The following is a 13,132-nucleotide window of genomic DNA, read 5'->3' on the forward strand; positions in this document are numbered from 1 at the left end:
TTGACAGTGCATGTCAGAGCAAAAACCAAGCCATGAGGTTGAAGGAAAGTGCCGAGACAGGAATGTATCGAGGCACAGATCTGGGGAAGGGTACCAGAAAATGTCTTCAGCATTGAAAGTCCCTAAAAAAACAGTGGCCTCTATCATTCTTAAATGGAAGAAGTTTGGAACCACCAAGACTCTTCCTAGAGCTGGTCGCCCGGCCAAACTGAGCAATCGGGGGAGAAGGGTGCACCTCAGCCACGCTCAAGGTCCTAAACGATATCTTAACCGCCATCGATAAGAAACATTACTGTGCAGCCGTATTCATTGATCTGGACAAGGCTTTCGACTCTGTCAATCACCACATCCTCATCGGCAGACTCAACAGCCTTGGTTTCTCAAATGATTGCCTCGCCTGGTTCACCAACTACTTCTCTGATAGAGTTCAGTGTGTCAAATCGGAGGGTCTGTTGTCCGGACCTCTGTCAGTCTCTATGGGGGTGCCACAGGGTTCAATTCTTGGACTGACTCTCTTCTCTGTATACATCAATGAGGTCGCTCTTGCTGCTGGTGAGTCTCTGATCCACCTCTACGCATACGACACCATTCTGTATACTTCCGGCCCTTCTTTGGACACTGTGTTAACAACCCTCCAGGCAAGCTTCAATGTCATACAACTCTCCTTCCGTGGCCTCCAATTGCTCTTAAATACAAGTAAAACTAAATGCATGCTCTTCAACCGATCGCTACCTGCACCTACCCGCCTGTCCAACATCACTACTCTGGACGGCTCTGACTTACGTGGACAACTACAAATACTTAGGTGTCTGGTTAGACTGTAAACTCTCCTTCCAGACCCATATCAAACATCTCCAATCCAAAGTTAAATCTAGAATTGGCTTCCTATTTCGCAACAAAGCATCCTTCACTCATGCTGCCAAACATACCCTTGTAAAACTGACCATCCTACCAATCCTCAACTTTGGCGATGTCATTTACAAAATAGCCTCCAATACCCTACTCAACAAATTGGATGCAGTCTATCACAGTGCAATCCGTTTTGTCACCAAAGCCCCATATACTACCCACCATTGCGATCTGTACGCTCTCGTTGGCTGGCCCTCGCTTCATACTCGTCGCCAAACAAGCATTTCGCTACACTCGCATTAACATCTGCTAACCATGTGTATGTGACAAATAAAATTTGATTTGATTTGAAACCCACTGGCTCCATGTCATCTACAAGACCCTGCTAGGTAAAGTCCCCCCTTATCTCAGCTCGCTGGTCACCATAGCATCTCCCACCTGTAGCACACGCTCCAGCAGGTATATCTCTCTAGTCACCCCCAAAACCAATTCTTTCTTTGGCTGCCTCTCTTTCCAGTTCTCTGCTGCCAATGACTGGAACGAACTACAAAAATCTCTGAAACTGGAAACACTTATCTCCCTCACTAGCTTTAAGCACCAACTGTCAGAGCAGCTCACAGATTACTGCACCTGTACATAGCCCACCTATAATTTAGCCCAAACAACTACCTCTTTCCCAACTGTATTTAATTAATTTATTTATTTTGCTCCTTTGCACCCCATTATTTGTATTTCTACTTTGCACATTCTTCCATTGCAAAACTACCATTCCAGTGTTTTACTTGCTATATTGTATTTACCTTGCCACCATGGCCTTTTTTGCCTTTACCTCCCTTCTCACCTCATTTGCTCACATTGTATATAGACTTGTTTATACTGTATTATTGACTGTATGTTTGTTTTACTCCATGTGTAACTCTGTGTCGTTGCATCTGTCGAACTGCTTTGCTTTATCTTGGCCAGGTCGAAATTCTAAATGAGAACTTGTTCTCAACTTGCCTACCTGGTTAAATAAAGGTAAAATAAAATAAATAAAATAAAATAAAAAATAAAAAGGGCCTTGGTCAGAGGAGGTGACCAAGAACTCAATGGTCACTCTGACAGAGCTCCAGAGTTCCTCTGTGGAGATGGGAGTACCTTCCAGAAGGACAACCCTCTCTGCAGCACTCCACCAATCAGGCCTTTATGGTAGAGTGGCCAGACGGAATCCATTCCTCAGTAAAAGGAACATGACAGCCCACTTGGAGTTTGCCAAAAGGCACCCAAAGATTCTTTGGTCTGATGAAACCAAGATTGAACTCTTTGGACTGAATGCCAAACGTCACGTCTTGGGGAAACCTGGCACCATTCCTACAGTAAAGTATGGTGGTGGCAACATCATGCTGTGGGGATGTTTTTCAGCGGCAGGGACTGGGAGACTAGTCAGGTTCGAGGGAAAAATGAACGGAGTAAAGTACAGAGAGATCCTTGATGAAAACCTGCTCCAGAGTGCTCAGGACCTCAGACTGGGGCAAAGGTTCACCTTCCAACAGGACAACGACCCAAAGCACACAGCCAAGAAAACGCAGGAGTGGCTTCCGGACAAGTCTCTGAATGTCCTTGAGTGGCCCAGCCAGGGACTTGAACCCGATTGAACATCTCTGGAGAGACCTGAAAATAGCTGTGAAGTGACACTCCCCATCAAACCTGACTGAGCTTGAAGTGATCTGCATAGAAGAATGGGAGAAACTCCCCAAATACAGGTGTGCCAAGCTTGTAGCGTCATACCCAAGAAGACACAAGGCTGTAATCACTGCCAAAAGTGCTTCAACAAAGTCCTGAGTAAAGGGTCTGAATACTTATGTAAATTTGATATTTCAGTTTTACATTTTTAGAATTTTGTAAAAATGATGGGGTATTGTGTATAGATTGATGAGGAAAAAAATATATTTAATACATTTTATAATAAAGCTGTAACGTAACAAAAAGGGGTCTGAATACTTTCTGAATGCACTGTGTTTTAGATGAACTAACTTCAAAGTAATGACTCGGGACGTCGGGTTTGATATGAAAGGTTATTTTAGTAATAATACTTGTTCACGTTACATTTAACAACTTTAGATACTACAGAGCAATGCAGGTAAGATGCTATCGGAAAGTCAGCTTAATCAACTTGCACCTGCACATAATTGGCGCGTTATCTCTCTCGTTCCTGTCGCAAGGCATTCTGGAACTTGCAGTCAAAAAGCGTAATTCAATACAAACCAATACAATTACATATGTAAATAACTGTAAAGAAATATCTTTAGATACAGCTCCATGAATTAACTTAAACATTAACTCTGTAACACATTAAAGTTACAACATCCTCTCCCCCCGATGAACAACTGTTTATCTAGATCTCTAGGCAGTATATCAACTGAATAGGTCTCCTCAACAAAGTCCCTGAAGCAGTACGAACTGAACATGATATAACTAGGCCATCTCGGCCTGGAAACAGTTCTTCAATCTTTCCTAGTTTCCAGGTTTGTCTGGGTGTGTTATCTTCTCCAATGAGTACAACGTCACCCGCTTTCAGTGGGGTGGGCTGTGGTGTGTCACAGCGGTGTGCTGACTTTAGATCCAGCAAGTAGTCTCTTTGCCAACAGTTCCAGAAACTGGTCACAAGTCTCTGCCTGTACTTCCATCTGCGTGTCAATTCCTCCTTGTTTAGTGTTGGGTGCTGAGTGTCACTTGCACCAGAATGCATCACCTTCTCATGGTGGTACTGTATCAGCATTTCTGAGTATCTGTACTTATTGGGCAGAACCCATGGGTGCTGCTCTCTGAATGTGAAGTTGGACTGTTGCAGTCTTCCTCCTACACTGAGTAGTTCGTGTTCGTCCAGGAAAGGTTTCAGTTCTCTGATTTTACAGTCATTGTTTAGGCTTTTTCCTGCCTTCGGTAGTTTGATCTCCTGTCCAAAACTCTGTTGTTGTGTTACCTTAATCCAGTACTTTTCTGCATCGAACAGTTCGTCAGCAGTCAGTTCACCTTGCATCTTTATGGTTGTACGAGCATTGGCTATGAATCTCTTTATCCAGGCGGTGACTCTGAACACTCTTTTCAGTTTGCTGTACCTTTCAAGCTCCAACACAGGTTCAGTAATGTCTGTGCTGTTTGCTGCGAGTTGTACAGTAACCTGGCAACTGGACTTGAGTTCTATATTCACCTCTTCCGGAACCTTGTTATCATCAGTCTCTTCGGACTGATTGGGTGATGTCAGAATTCTGGGTCCATTCCACCATAGCTCGCTCTGTGTCAAGTTTCGAACAGTTTGTCCTCTTGTAGGGAGGTCAGCTGGATTAGTTTTCCCTTCAATATGTGACCATGACTCTGGATTGGTCAAGGACTGGATCTCCGTCACTCTGTTCGCAACAAACTGTTTACATTTCTGAGCTGAGCTGCAAATCCAATGCAGCACGATCATCGAGTCTGTCCACATTTTAATCTGTTTTTCTTCCATTTTCAGTGTGGTCATCAAGTTGTATGCTAGTCTCGCTCCAATCACAGCTCCCATGAGCTCCAGGCGTGGAGGCGTCATTTTCTTAAGTGGGGCTACCCTGGACTTGGATGCGACTAGACTTGTTGTTTCCCTGTCTTGTGACTCACCTTGCAAGTAAGCTACTATACTGTAAGCCCTTTCACTTGCATCACAGAACACGTGTAGTTTCAGGGTGTGGTTATTCTGTGGCCGCATGTCTGTTCGGTACCACCTTGGTATGGTGAGCTGGTGTAACTGGGGTAGTTCTGAACACCACTGTTGCCATTCTTGTGTCAGATCAGGTGGTAATTCTTCGTCCCAGCTGAGTCCCCTCTCCCACATTTCCTGGAACATGGTGAAGGGAGTTAAGAAACAAAGAGGGTCGAAGATAGGTGCAGACGACTGCAGAACACTTCTCTTTGTGTTTTGCTTTTGCTTTAGAATGCTCAGTAGCGGCCTGAGGTCAAACACAAAGTCATCCGTTTCCGGCCTGCATACTAAACCTAAAACCTTCAGCACTAATCCTTGTGTTTGTAACGTCAACGGGTGGTCAGTTGTCGTACTCTCCTCCCATTTTGTTTTCAATTCAGGAGAATTGGTCATCCATTTGCAGAGGTCCATGCCTGCAATCAACAGCATTCGCTTTGCAGGAGTTGTCACAAGGTAAGCCTCTTCAACATTGCGTGAACTTGCAATGAAGTCATCTACGTAGAGTGACTCTCTCAGTATCTCTACAACTTCTGGTTGTTCTGTTTCATATTGTTTCAGGTGCTTCCTGATTGTAGCTGCCAGCAAAATTGGACTTGGGGAAGCTCCAAATACCACTCTTTTCATCCTCAGCACACGCAGCTCCTCTTCATTTTCTCCCCTTGGTGGGCCAGTGAGCAATAGAAATCTCACGGCGTCTCTGTCTCTCTCTGCTAGGGATATCTGCAGGAAAGCTTTCTTGATGTCTGCCATGAATGCCATCTCATGTAGTCTGAACTTTATCAGAACGCTGAGCAGATCCGGATTCAGGTTCGGTCCTGTGAGTAGACAGTCATTGAGGGATGGACAGCCATCTTCATGGGACGAGGCATCAAACACCACTCTCAGGTTTGTTGTCACCTTATCTTCTCGGAGTACTGCATGGTGAGGTAAGTAGTATTTTACGTTGTCTGCACTTGATGCGTTGTCCTTGGGCACATCCTCTGCCATATCTTGTTGTAAGTAGTCTTCTACAACTTCATTGTATCTGCTGTACAACGTCACATCCTTCTTCAGCCTTTTCTTCAGACCTTCAAACCGTTTCTTGGCGATTCTATAGTTGTCTTGGAGTTCTGGCATTTCTCGTTTCCATGGCAACTCCACATGGTATTGCCCATCTTTGAAGGTGGTTGTTTCCTCGAACCTTTGTAGAGCCTCGTTTTCCTCTGGGTTCTGTGTTTTCTCGCTTAGAATACCCAGCGACTCAAGCTCCCAGAATGCATGCAGTTGCTTGGAGACTAATGTGTCTTCATCAAGTGGGATGAACATGCAGGTTGCCTCGGCGACACTTGACATGGACACGGGTCCGTGCACCGACCATCCAAAGGTGCTCTCTAAAGCAACTAGCGTCTCCGTCAGTCGCTCCACTCTGCCTGATACTATCTGCCAGTAGTAGTCGGCTCCTATCAGGACAGAGAGTTCAGGATCATTGTCATCTCCTGGAAAGTCTGCGAGCTGCAGTCCCCTTTTACTGAGCTCATGCTGAATCCGTTCACCAGGAACCTTCATCACAGCTGTGCACACTTGTGGGTTTTCAATTGCCTCTATCTCTATTCTCTGCTGTTTGTCCCAGACATTCTCCAAGATGACTTTCACTGTTTTGCGTTGGGATGTTGCTGGGGCAGAGGAGCCAAACGTGTGAAGAGTGAGTGCCTCTTGTCTAATTACTGGTAGCTTCAAGCCCTTCACAAGGTTTTCATGTATGAAGCTTCTCTGACTGCCTCCATCTAGTAAGCAACGAGCTATCTTCCTGCCCGATTGGCCTTCTACCCATGCCTTTGCCGTTTGTAGCAACACAGTGTTCTGTCCATCTGGTTTCATCTTCACTGAATGAGGAATAACTGAGGAAACAACAGCATCTACAGAAACAGTAGGGGGTTGCACCTCACTCCTCTTACTGGTACGCACCGGAATGTGATGTCTGCTTCCACATGTTGCACATGACACATCTTTGACTTTACAGAATTTTGCTATGTGTCTCTGTCCTAAACATACAAAGCATCTTCCCATTTTCTTTAGTTTCTCTTTGCGGGTAGCAATATTGTGGTCAGGGCAGTTTTCTGATTTGTGGTCTGCACTGTCACAGAATAGACACGTTTGTTGTTCCTTCTGGCTGGCTGTATGCAGTGCTGCAGCAGATGGGTCTTTTTGTTTTCATTTCATTGGAGAAGCATGACTTGTTCCATGGTTTGCTCTCTTTCTGTTGGTTGTATGATCTTGTCACTTGTAGCGCTCTCTCCCTGCTCTGGACCTCTTTCTGTAGGAAACTGATAATCTCAGACACTTTCCATTCATCATCTGCTCCCCTATGACGATTATAGTCAAGAGCTATGTCCTCTGGAATCATCTGCAGTAAGATTGGGCATAGTAGGCTTCCATAGGTTTCTGACACTACACCCAGTGATTCCAGGCTCCTAATCTGAATTTCACATTCATCATATAGCTGCCTCAATGCATTTAGATCAGAGGATTTCTTCACAGGTGTGAGATTCAGTAGCTTTGACATGTGAGCACTAATCACAAGATCTTTAATTCTAAATCTGGTCTTGAGTAGAGCGATTGCATTATCATAGTTACTGTCTGTTAACATCAGTCCTGCTACTGCCTTTGCAGCTGGTCCAGTGAGATGCGTTTTCAGATAGGTAAACTTCTCTTTATTACACAGTGAATCATTGTTGTGAATAGCAGTCTCATACTGGCTCCAAAACTCCTGCCACATACTGACATCTCCATAGAATTTCTCAATAATCAACTTTGGTAGCCTTACTGATTGTCTCTGTGATATGTTTGAGTTAGCGTCACTCACCCGTGCTGGTAGTGGATTGACGTCCTGTTTCTTCATTATCACTCTGTGCACGACTCTTCAGCATGATAATCCGTCCAATGGCGTTAACTTTTCAATTCCACGATCGAGTTCAAACAAACTGTCCTCCTTAGCTGATAGCAATTCCAACAATGTACTCAAGTGATCGGTATCCGGATTTGACTGGGATATTTCCACGTCAATCTGATTCAAAATCCGCGTTGTGGTGCCTCGAATGGTACTCATTCGAGGCACCACATTCGAGGCACCACGTCTCATTCTTTCTGCTTCATGCCGACGTTCCTCCTCAGCCATTTCAGCCACTTCTTCGTCGCAGCTCATATTCCGTGTTTCGGCACAAATATTTTACTAACTTCAAAGTAATGACTCGGGACGTCGGGTTTGATATGAAAGGTTCTTTTAGTAATAATACTTGTTCACGTTACATTTAACAACTTTAGATACTACAGAGCAATGCAGGTAAGATGCTATCGGAAAGTCAGCTTAATCAACTTGCACCTGCACATACAGTGCCTTGCGAAAGTATTCGGCCCCCTTGAACTTTGCGACCTTTTGCCACATTTCAGGCTTCAAACATAAAGATATAAAACTGTATTTTTTTGTGAAGAATCAACAACAAGTGGGACACAATCATGAAGTGGAACGACATTTATTGGATATTTCAAACTTTTTTAACAAATCAAAAACTGAAAAATTGGGCGTGCATTCTGGAACTTGCAGTCAAAAAGCGTAATTCAATACAAACCAATACAATTACATATGTAAATAACTGTAAAGAAATATCTTTAGATACAGCTCCATAAATTAACCTAAACATTAACTCTGTAACACATTAAAGTTACAACACTGTGAGTCTGTGTGTTCGTTTGCGCGTGTGTGTTTGTTTGCGTGTGTGTGTGTGTGTGTGTGCGTGTGTGCGTGCGCGCGCGCGTGTGTGTGTGTGTGTCTGTCTGCAGCATGGCTGACGAGAGGAAATGCCAGTGACCAACATAACTCAATAAGAACAGAGCACTGGACTGAGATGATGACTGTCATGAGATGGAGGACACAAGTGCCCACTGCTCCAAACAGATTCAATTAGGGCACATTGTGCGGACGACCATCTCGGATGAATCCCTAATGACACCCTATTCCCTACATAGTGCACTACTTTTGACCAAAGCCCTATAAACCCCGTCAAAATTATTTTACTAAATAGGGAATAGGGTGCCATTTGGGACACTTTCCAGGAGATGACAATGATCCTGAACCTTATCAATACAGATCAGATGATGTAACCCACATCCCAAGGGGTTCCCCGCAGACCCTATTGGCAGACAGATTCTATTAGATAATTCAAGCCTTTGTAAAGTTTTACCACAAAGAGAGTGAGGTAGTGAAAAGTTCTTTGAAGTACATTTTTGTTTGTCTCCTTGTCTTTGATCAAAGGGAATTCTTTCAGCTAATGTCATTCTAAGTACTTCCCTTGATATATAACAACATTGATGAGGGGAAACAACCCACTGGGTACAGACGTCAGTTGAACTTCTAGTTTTGATTTACATTTGGTTGAGTTGTCAATTAACGTGAAATCCACAGAAAATGTCACCATGTCATTGGATTGAGGTTCAAAGTTGGGTGAAAAAAGAGGAAATTCCCTTACATGGATGACTTTTATTAATGAAACATTTGGAGTGCTGTGGTCGCCTACCTACCCTATTGTCTGTGGACATTTTCTATTTTCTCAGGACTGTGAGCCCACCACTAGTCCCATAACAGACTACCATGACAGACAGTAGGTGGGTTAGTAATTGTAATAGTGTCTTTCTCACCAGCTGATGAGTCCAGCGACGACGGCGGACCAGGTGACACAGCAGGAGTTGGGCCTCTTGCTCTCCTCCTCCTCGTCTTTCCGACAGCAGCACAGACAGCTCAGGTAGATAGCCAGACAGAGCAGATTCAGGCCCAGGCCCGCAGCCGCCACACAGCCCAGGAAGATTAACGACTATTGGGAGAGATGGAGAGAGAGCAAGAGAGACGGGGGGGGGGGGGGGGGGGTGATAGAGGATAGAGATAGAAAAAGATAGTATATATATATATATATATATGAGAGAGAGAGAGAGAGAGAGAGAGAGAGAGAGAGAGAGAGAGAGAGAGTTAAATAACTGGATATCAATGTCAATGTCAAAAACAGAACACACAGTAGAAGGTATCCTCAACCTCGGGACTCACTCTGCATGGCAACTCATTCACTACAGCAATTTTAGATGTAATTTCTTTGAGCATTTGTTCAGTTTGCATACTGATGCATAGGTACATCAAACACACAGCATCAGCATTGACACTCATCACTCTCTGATCCTTTGAGGATCCAGATAAAGATTGAATGAAGCTTGAGTGATGACAGTCAGAGAACACAGATACACAAAGAATTTGAACAAACCCAATTTTGATAAACTCCCATATCTATTGGGTGAAATACCACAGTGTGCCATCACAGCAGCAAGATTTGTGAAAAGGGCAACCAGTTAAGAACAAACACCATTGTAAATACAACCCATATTTATGTTTATTTTTTTCCCTTTTGTACTTTAACTATTTGCACATAATATGACATTTGTAATGTATTTATTCTTGTGGAACTTTTGTGAGTATAATATTTACTGTCCATTTGTATTGTTTATTTCCCTTTTCTTTATTATCTAGTTCACTTGCTCTGGCAATGTTAACATATGTTTCCCATGCCAATAAAGCCATTAAATTGGATGGAAATGTAATTGAATGAGGAGAGCAAAGTATTCTGCATAAATGGCACATCATTTGAATGTGTGATTTATGCATGTGTGTGGATAAGAGCCAGAGGACGAGAAATGTAGTCATGAACCTGTGAGAGGAGATGAGAGGAGAGGAGATGAGAGGAGTGGAGAGGTGGGGAGAGGAAATGAGAAGAGATGAGAGAAGTGGAGAAGTGGGGAGAGGAAATGAGAGGAGAGGAGAGGAGAGGAGAGGAGAGGAGAGTAGAGAGGATAAGAGAGTAGGGGAGGGGAGAGGAGATGAGAGGAGGGGAGAGGAGATGAGAGGAAGGGAAAGGAGATGAGAGGAGGTGAGAAGAGGGGAGAGGAGGGGAGAGGATAAGAGAGGAGGGGAGAGGAGATGAGAGGTGGGGAGAGGAGATGAGAGGAGGGGAGAGGTGAGTAGAAAGGAGGGGAGAGGAGGGGAGAGGTGAGTAGAGAGGAGAAGAGAGGAGGGGAGAGGAGGGTAGAGGAGATGAGAGGAGGGGAAAGGTGAGTAGAGAGGAGAAGAGAGTAGGAGAGAGAAGAGAGGAGGGGAGAGGTGAAGAGAGCAGGGGAGAGGAGGGGAGAGGAGATGAAAGGAGGGGGGAGGAGATGAGGAGAGGAGATGAGAGGAGGGGAGAGGTGAGTAGAGAGGAGGGGAGAGGAGAGAAGAGGAGGGGAGAGGTGAGTAGAGAGGAGAAGAGAGGAGGGGAGAGGAGAAGAGAGGAGGGGAGAAGTGAGTAGAGAGGAGAAGAGAGCAGGGGAGAGGAGCGGAGAGGAGATGAGAGGCGGGGAGAGGAGATGAGAGGCGGGGAGAGGAGATGAGAGGAGGGGAGAGGTGTGTGGAGAGGAGGAGAGAGGTGTGTAGAGGAGGGGAGAGGTGAGTAGAGAGGAGAAGAGAGGAGGGGAGGGGAGGGGAGAGGAGAGGAGGGGAGAGGTGAGTAGAGAGGAGAAAAGAGGAGAGGTGTGTAGAGAGGAGGGGAGAGGAGATGAGAGGAGGGGAGGAGCAGAGAGGTGAGGTGAGAAGAGAGGAGAAGAGAGGAGGGGAGAGGAGGGGAGAGGAAGGGAGAGTAGAGAGGAAAAGAGAGGAGATGAGAGGAGGGGAGAGGTGAGTAGAGAGGAGAAGAGGATCCCTTCTTCCTTCAGTTTCATCTGGGGAGCAGGTGCTTTCTCATACCCCTCTCTTATTCTTTCCCCATCCCTCCTCACTCCCTCACACCATCCCTCCCTCCTCCAGAGAGAGGTGAAGGGGATGGGACAAGAATAGCTACCCAGACAGCAATAGTATTATTTGTTGTTACCTATTATTATGCCTCTTTCTCTGTCTCACCCTTTTTGTCAATCTTACATTTGTCTATCTGTCTGTCCGTATGGCTGTATGTCTGCCAGCCTGCCTGCCTGTATGTCTGTTTGCCTTTCTGCTTGTCTTCCTGTCTGTCCATAGCCATCTGTCTGTTTACGTGCTGTGATGATGTCACCTGTTCTGTAATACTATTGAGGGCATTATAGTTAGAGCTGTTCTGAATGTAAGCTCATAACCATAATACCTCAATGCGTTCAGTATGCATACATACCAGGCTAGTTATCTTAATTCCTCACGCCTCTTTGCATCCTGATTAATCCCCATTATGCCCCGTCTTCCTAATCCTCCAACCTCACCTCCATCTGTTGAGGAGTGAGGGAGGGATGCCTGATGCCTCATGTCCCATTTTCATGGCTACATGCCTCTCCTGCAGAGAGGGGGAGGTAAGGGGAGAAAGGGCTCATCTGGTGAAATCAATACCCAGCTATAAAACATAGGCTGTATTCCAAATGGCACCCCATTCTGCATGTAGTCCACTATTTTTGATCAGAGCCCTGTAGTCCACTATATAGGGGTACCATTTGGGATGCTACCATAGAGGAAGTGTCCAGAGGGGGCCAGTTCAATCAAAAGACCATAAGACCCTCATCACCATCCCCCCTTTTCTTACCCTTCTGTCATACTGCCCACCCATCCCCTGTAGAACAGGGATGGGCAACTTTTGATGGGGGTGGGGACCACAAAATCTGAACTCTTCATGAGGGGCCGCAGATGCCCATCCCTACCGTAGAACATGTTTGATGATAGAGGTGTGAGCATGTGTGTAGAGAGAAACAGTCTGTTCGCTGTAGCACAGATGTTTATTGGTGTCTCTGTGTGTGTGTGGTCAAAAAAAGGCACCCACTTAGCTTAAATGGGTTAAAAGGTGCTCTTGGTAAAACAAATCAAATCGGACCCTGGTTAGGTTAAGGGGTGGGGGTTGGATGGGGGTGATGACCCTGAGTGCGGGAGTGACTTGGAGGTGGAGGGTTAACCACCCTGGAGTGAGAAGTACTCAAAAGGGGGATGAGAGAAGATGGAGGGGGTCCTACAGTGCATTTTAGGTGAGGATATTAGATGAGATGGGGGCTACAGGGGGGCTGTTGGGGTGAGATTATGGGGAGGGGTCGGAATGAAACCACTTGGCTGGGAGATGGGAGTTGGGAAGGGGCAAATGAGCTCCACTAACCTTCCCCCCGCCCCCCTTCACATCGCCATGGCAACGGCCAGGTTTGGTGGTTGCCCTTGGTCTCTGTCGAGGGAGCACTGAGGATGAGTGAAAAGGGGAATTATCACTCCCAGCCTATTTGAATTAAGCAGCATGTGACAGGCAGCCCTGCTGAAGCTACACACACTGCATCTTGTGATTCCTCTTGAGCAAACAGGGAGGTACGGAGGTAAGGAATGAATAGGCCTATGTGGTGGATGACAGAAAAGAAAAATGCAGAGAGAGAGAATATGGAATGTGGTGAGGATAGGGCTAAGAGCTATAAGGCATTCAATTAATAAACTAGGATATTATGAAGAGTTGGAGAGTTGATTCAGTGTCTGCACTCACGGTTTTAACAAAATCACTCCCCACTCTCTCTCTGTCTCCCTTTCTCCTGTCATTTCTC

The 13,132-nt window shown here is 45.4% G+C and overlaps 1 protein-coding gene across 3 annotated transcripts in view; it reads right to left on the bottom strand.

Moving 5' to 3' along the window:
- Positions 1 to 13,132, bottom strand: part of ttyh2 (tweety family member 2) — a 122,975-nt gene that overhangs the window by 81,545 nt on the left and 28,298 nt on the right. For all 3 annotated transcript variants that reach the window (XM_021576244.3, XM_021576242.3, XM_090212860.1), the window contains exon 2: positions 9,233 to 9,405. In XM_021576244.3, the coding sequence (XP_021431919.2) occupies positions 9,233 to 9,405 (173 nt within the window). The remainder of the gene's footprint in view (positions 1 to 9,232; positions 9,406 to 13,132) is intronic.

This window comes from Oncorhynchus mykiss, chromosome 20 (assembly GCF_057628025.1).
Source record: "Oncorhynchus mykiss isolate SJ-2025 chromosome 20, ASM5762802v1, whole genome shotgun sequence".
NCBI classification, from domain to species: domain Eukaryota; kingdom Metazoa; phylum Chordata; class Actinopteri; order Salmoniformes; family Salmonidae; genus Oncorhynchus; species Oncorhynchus mykiss.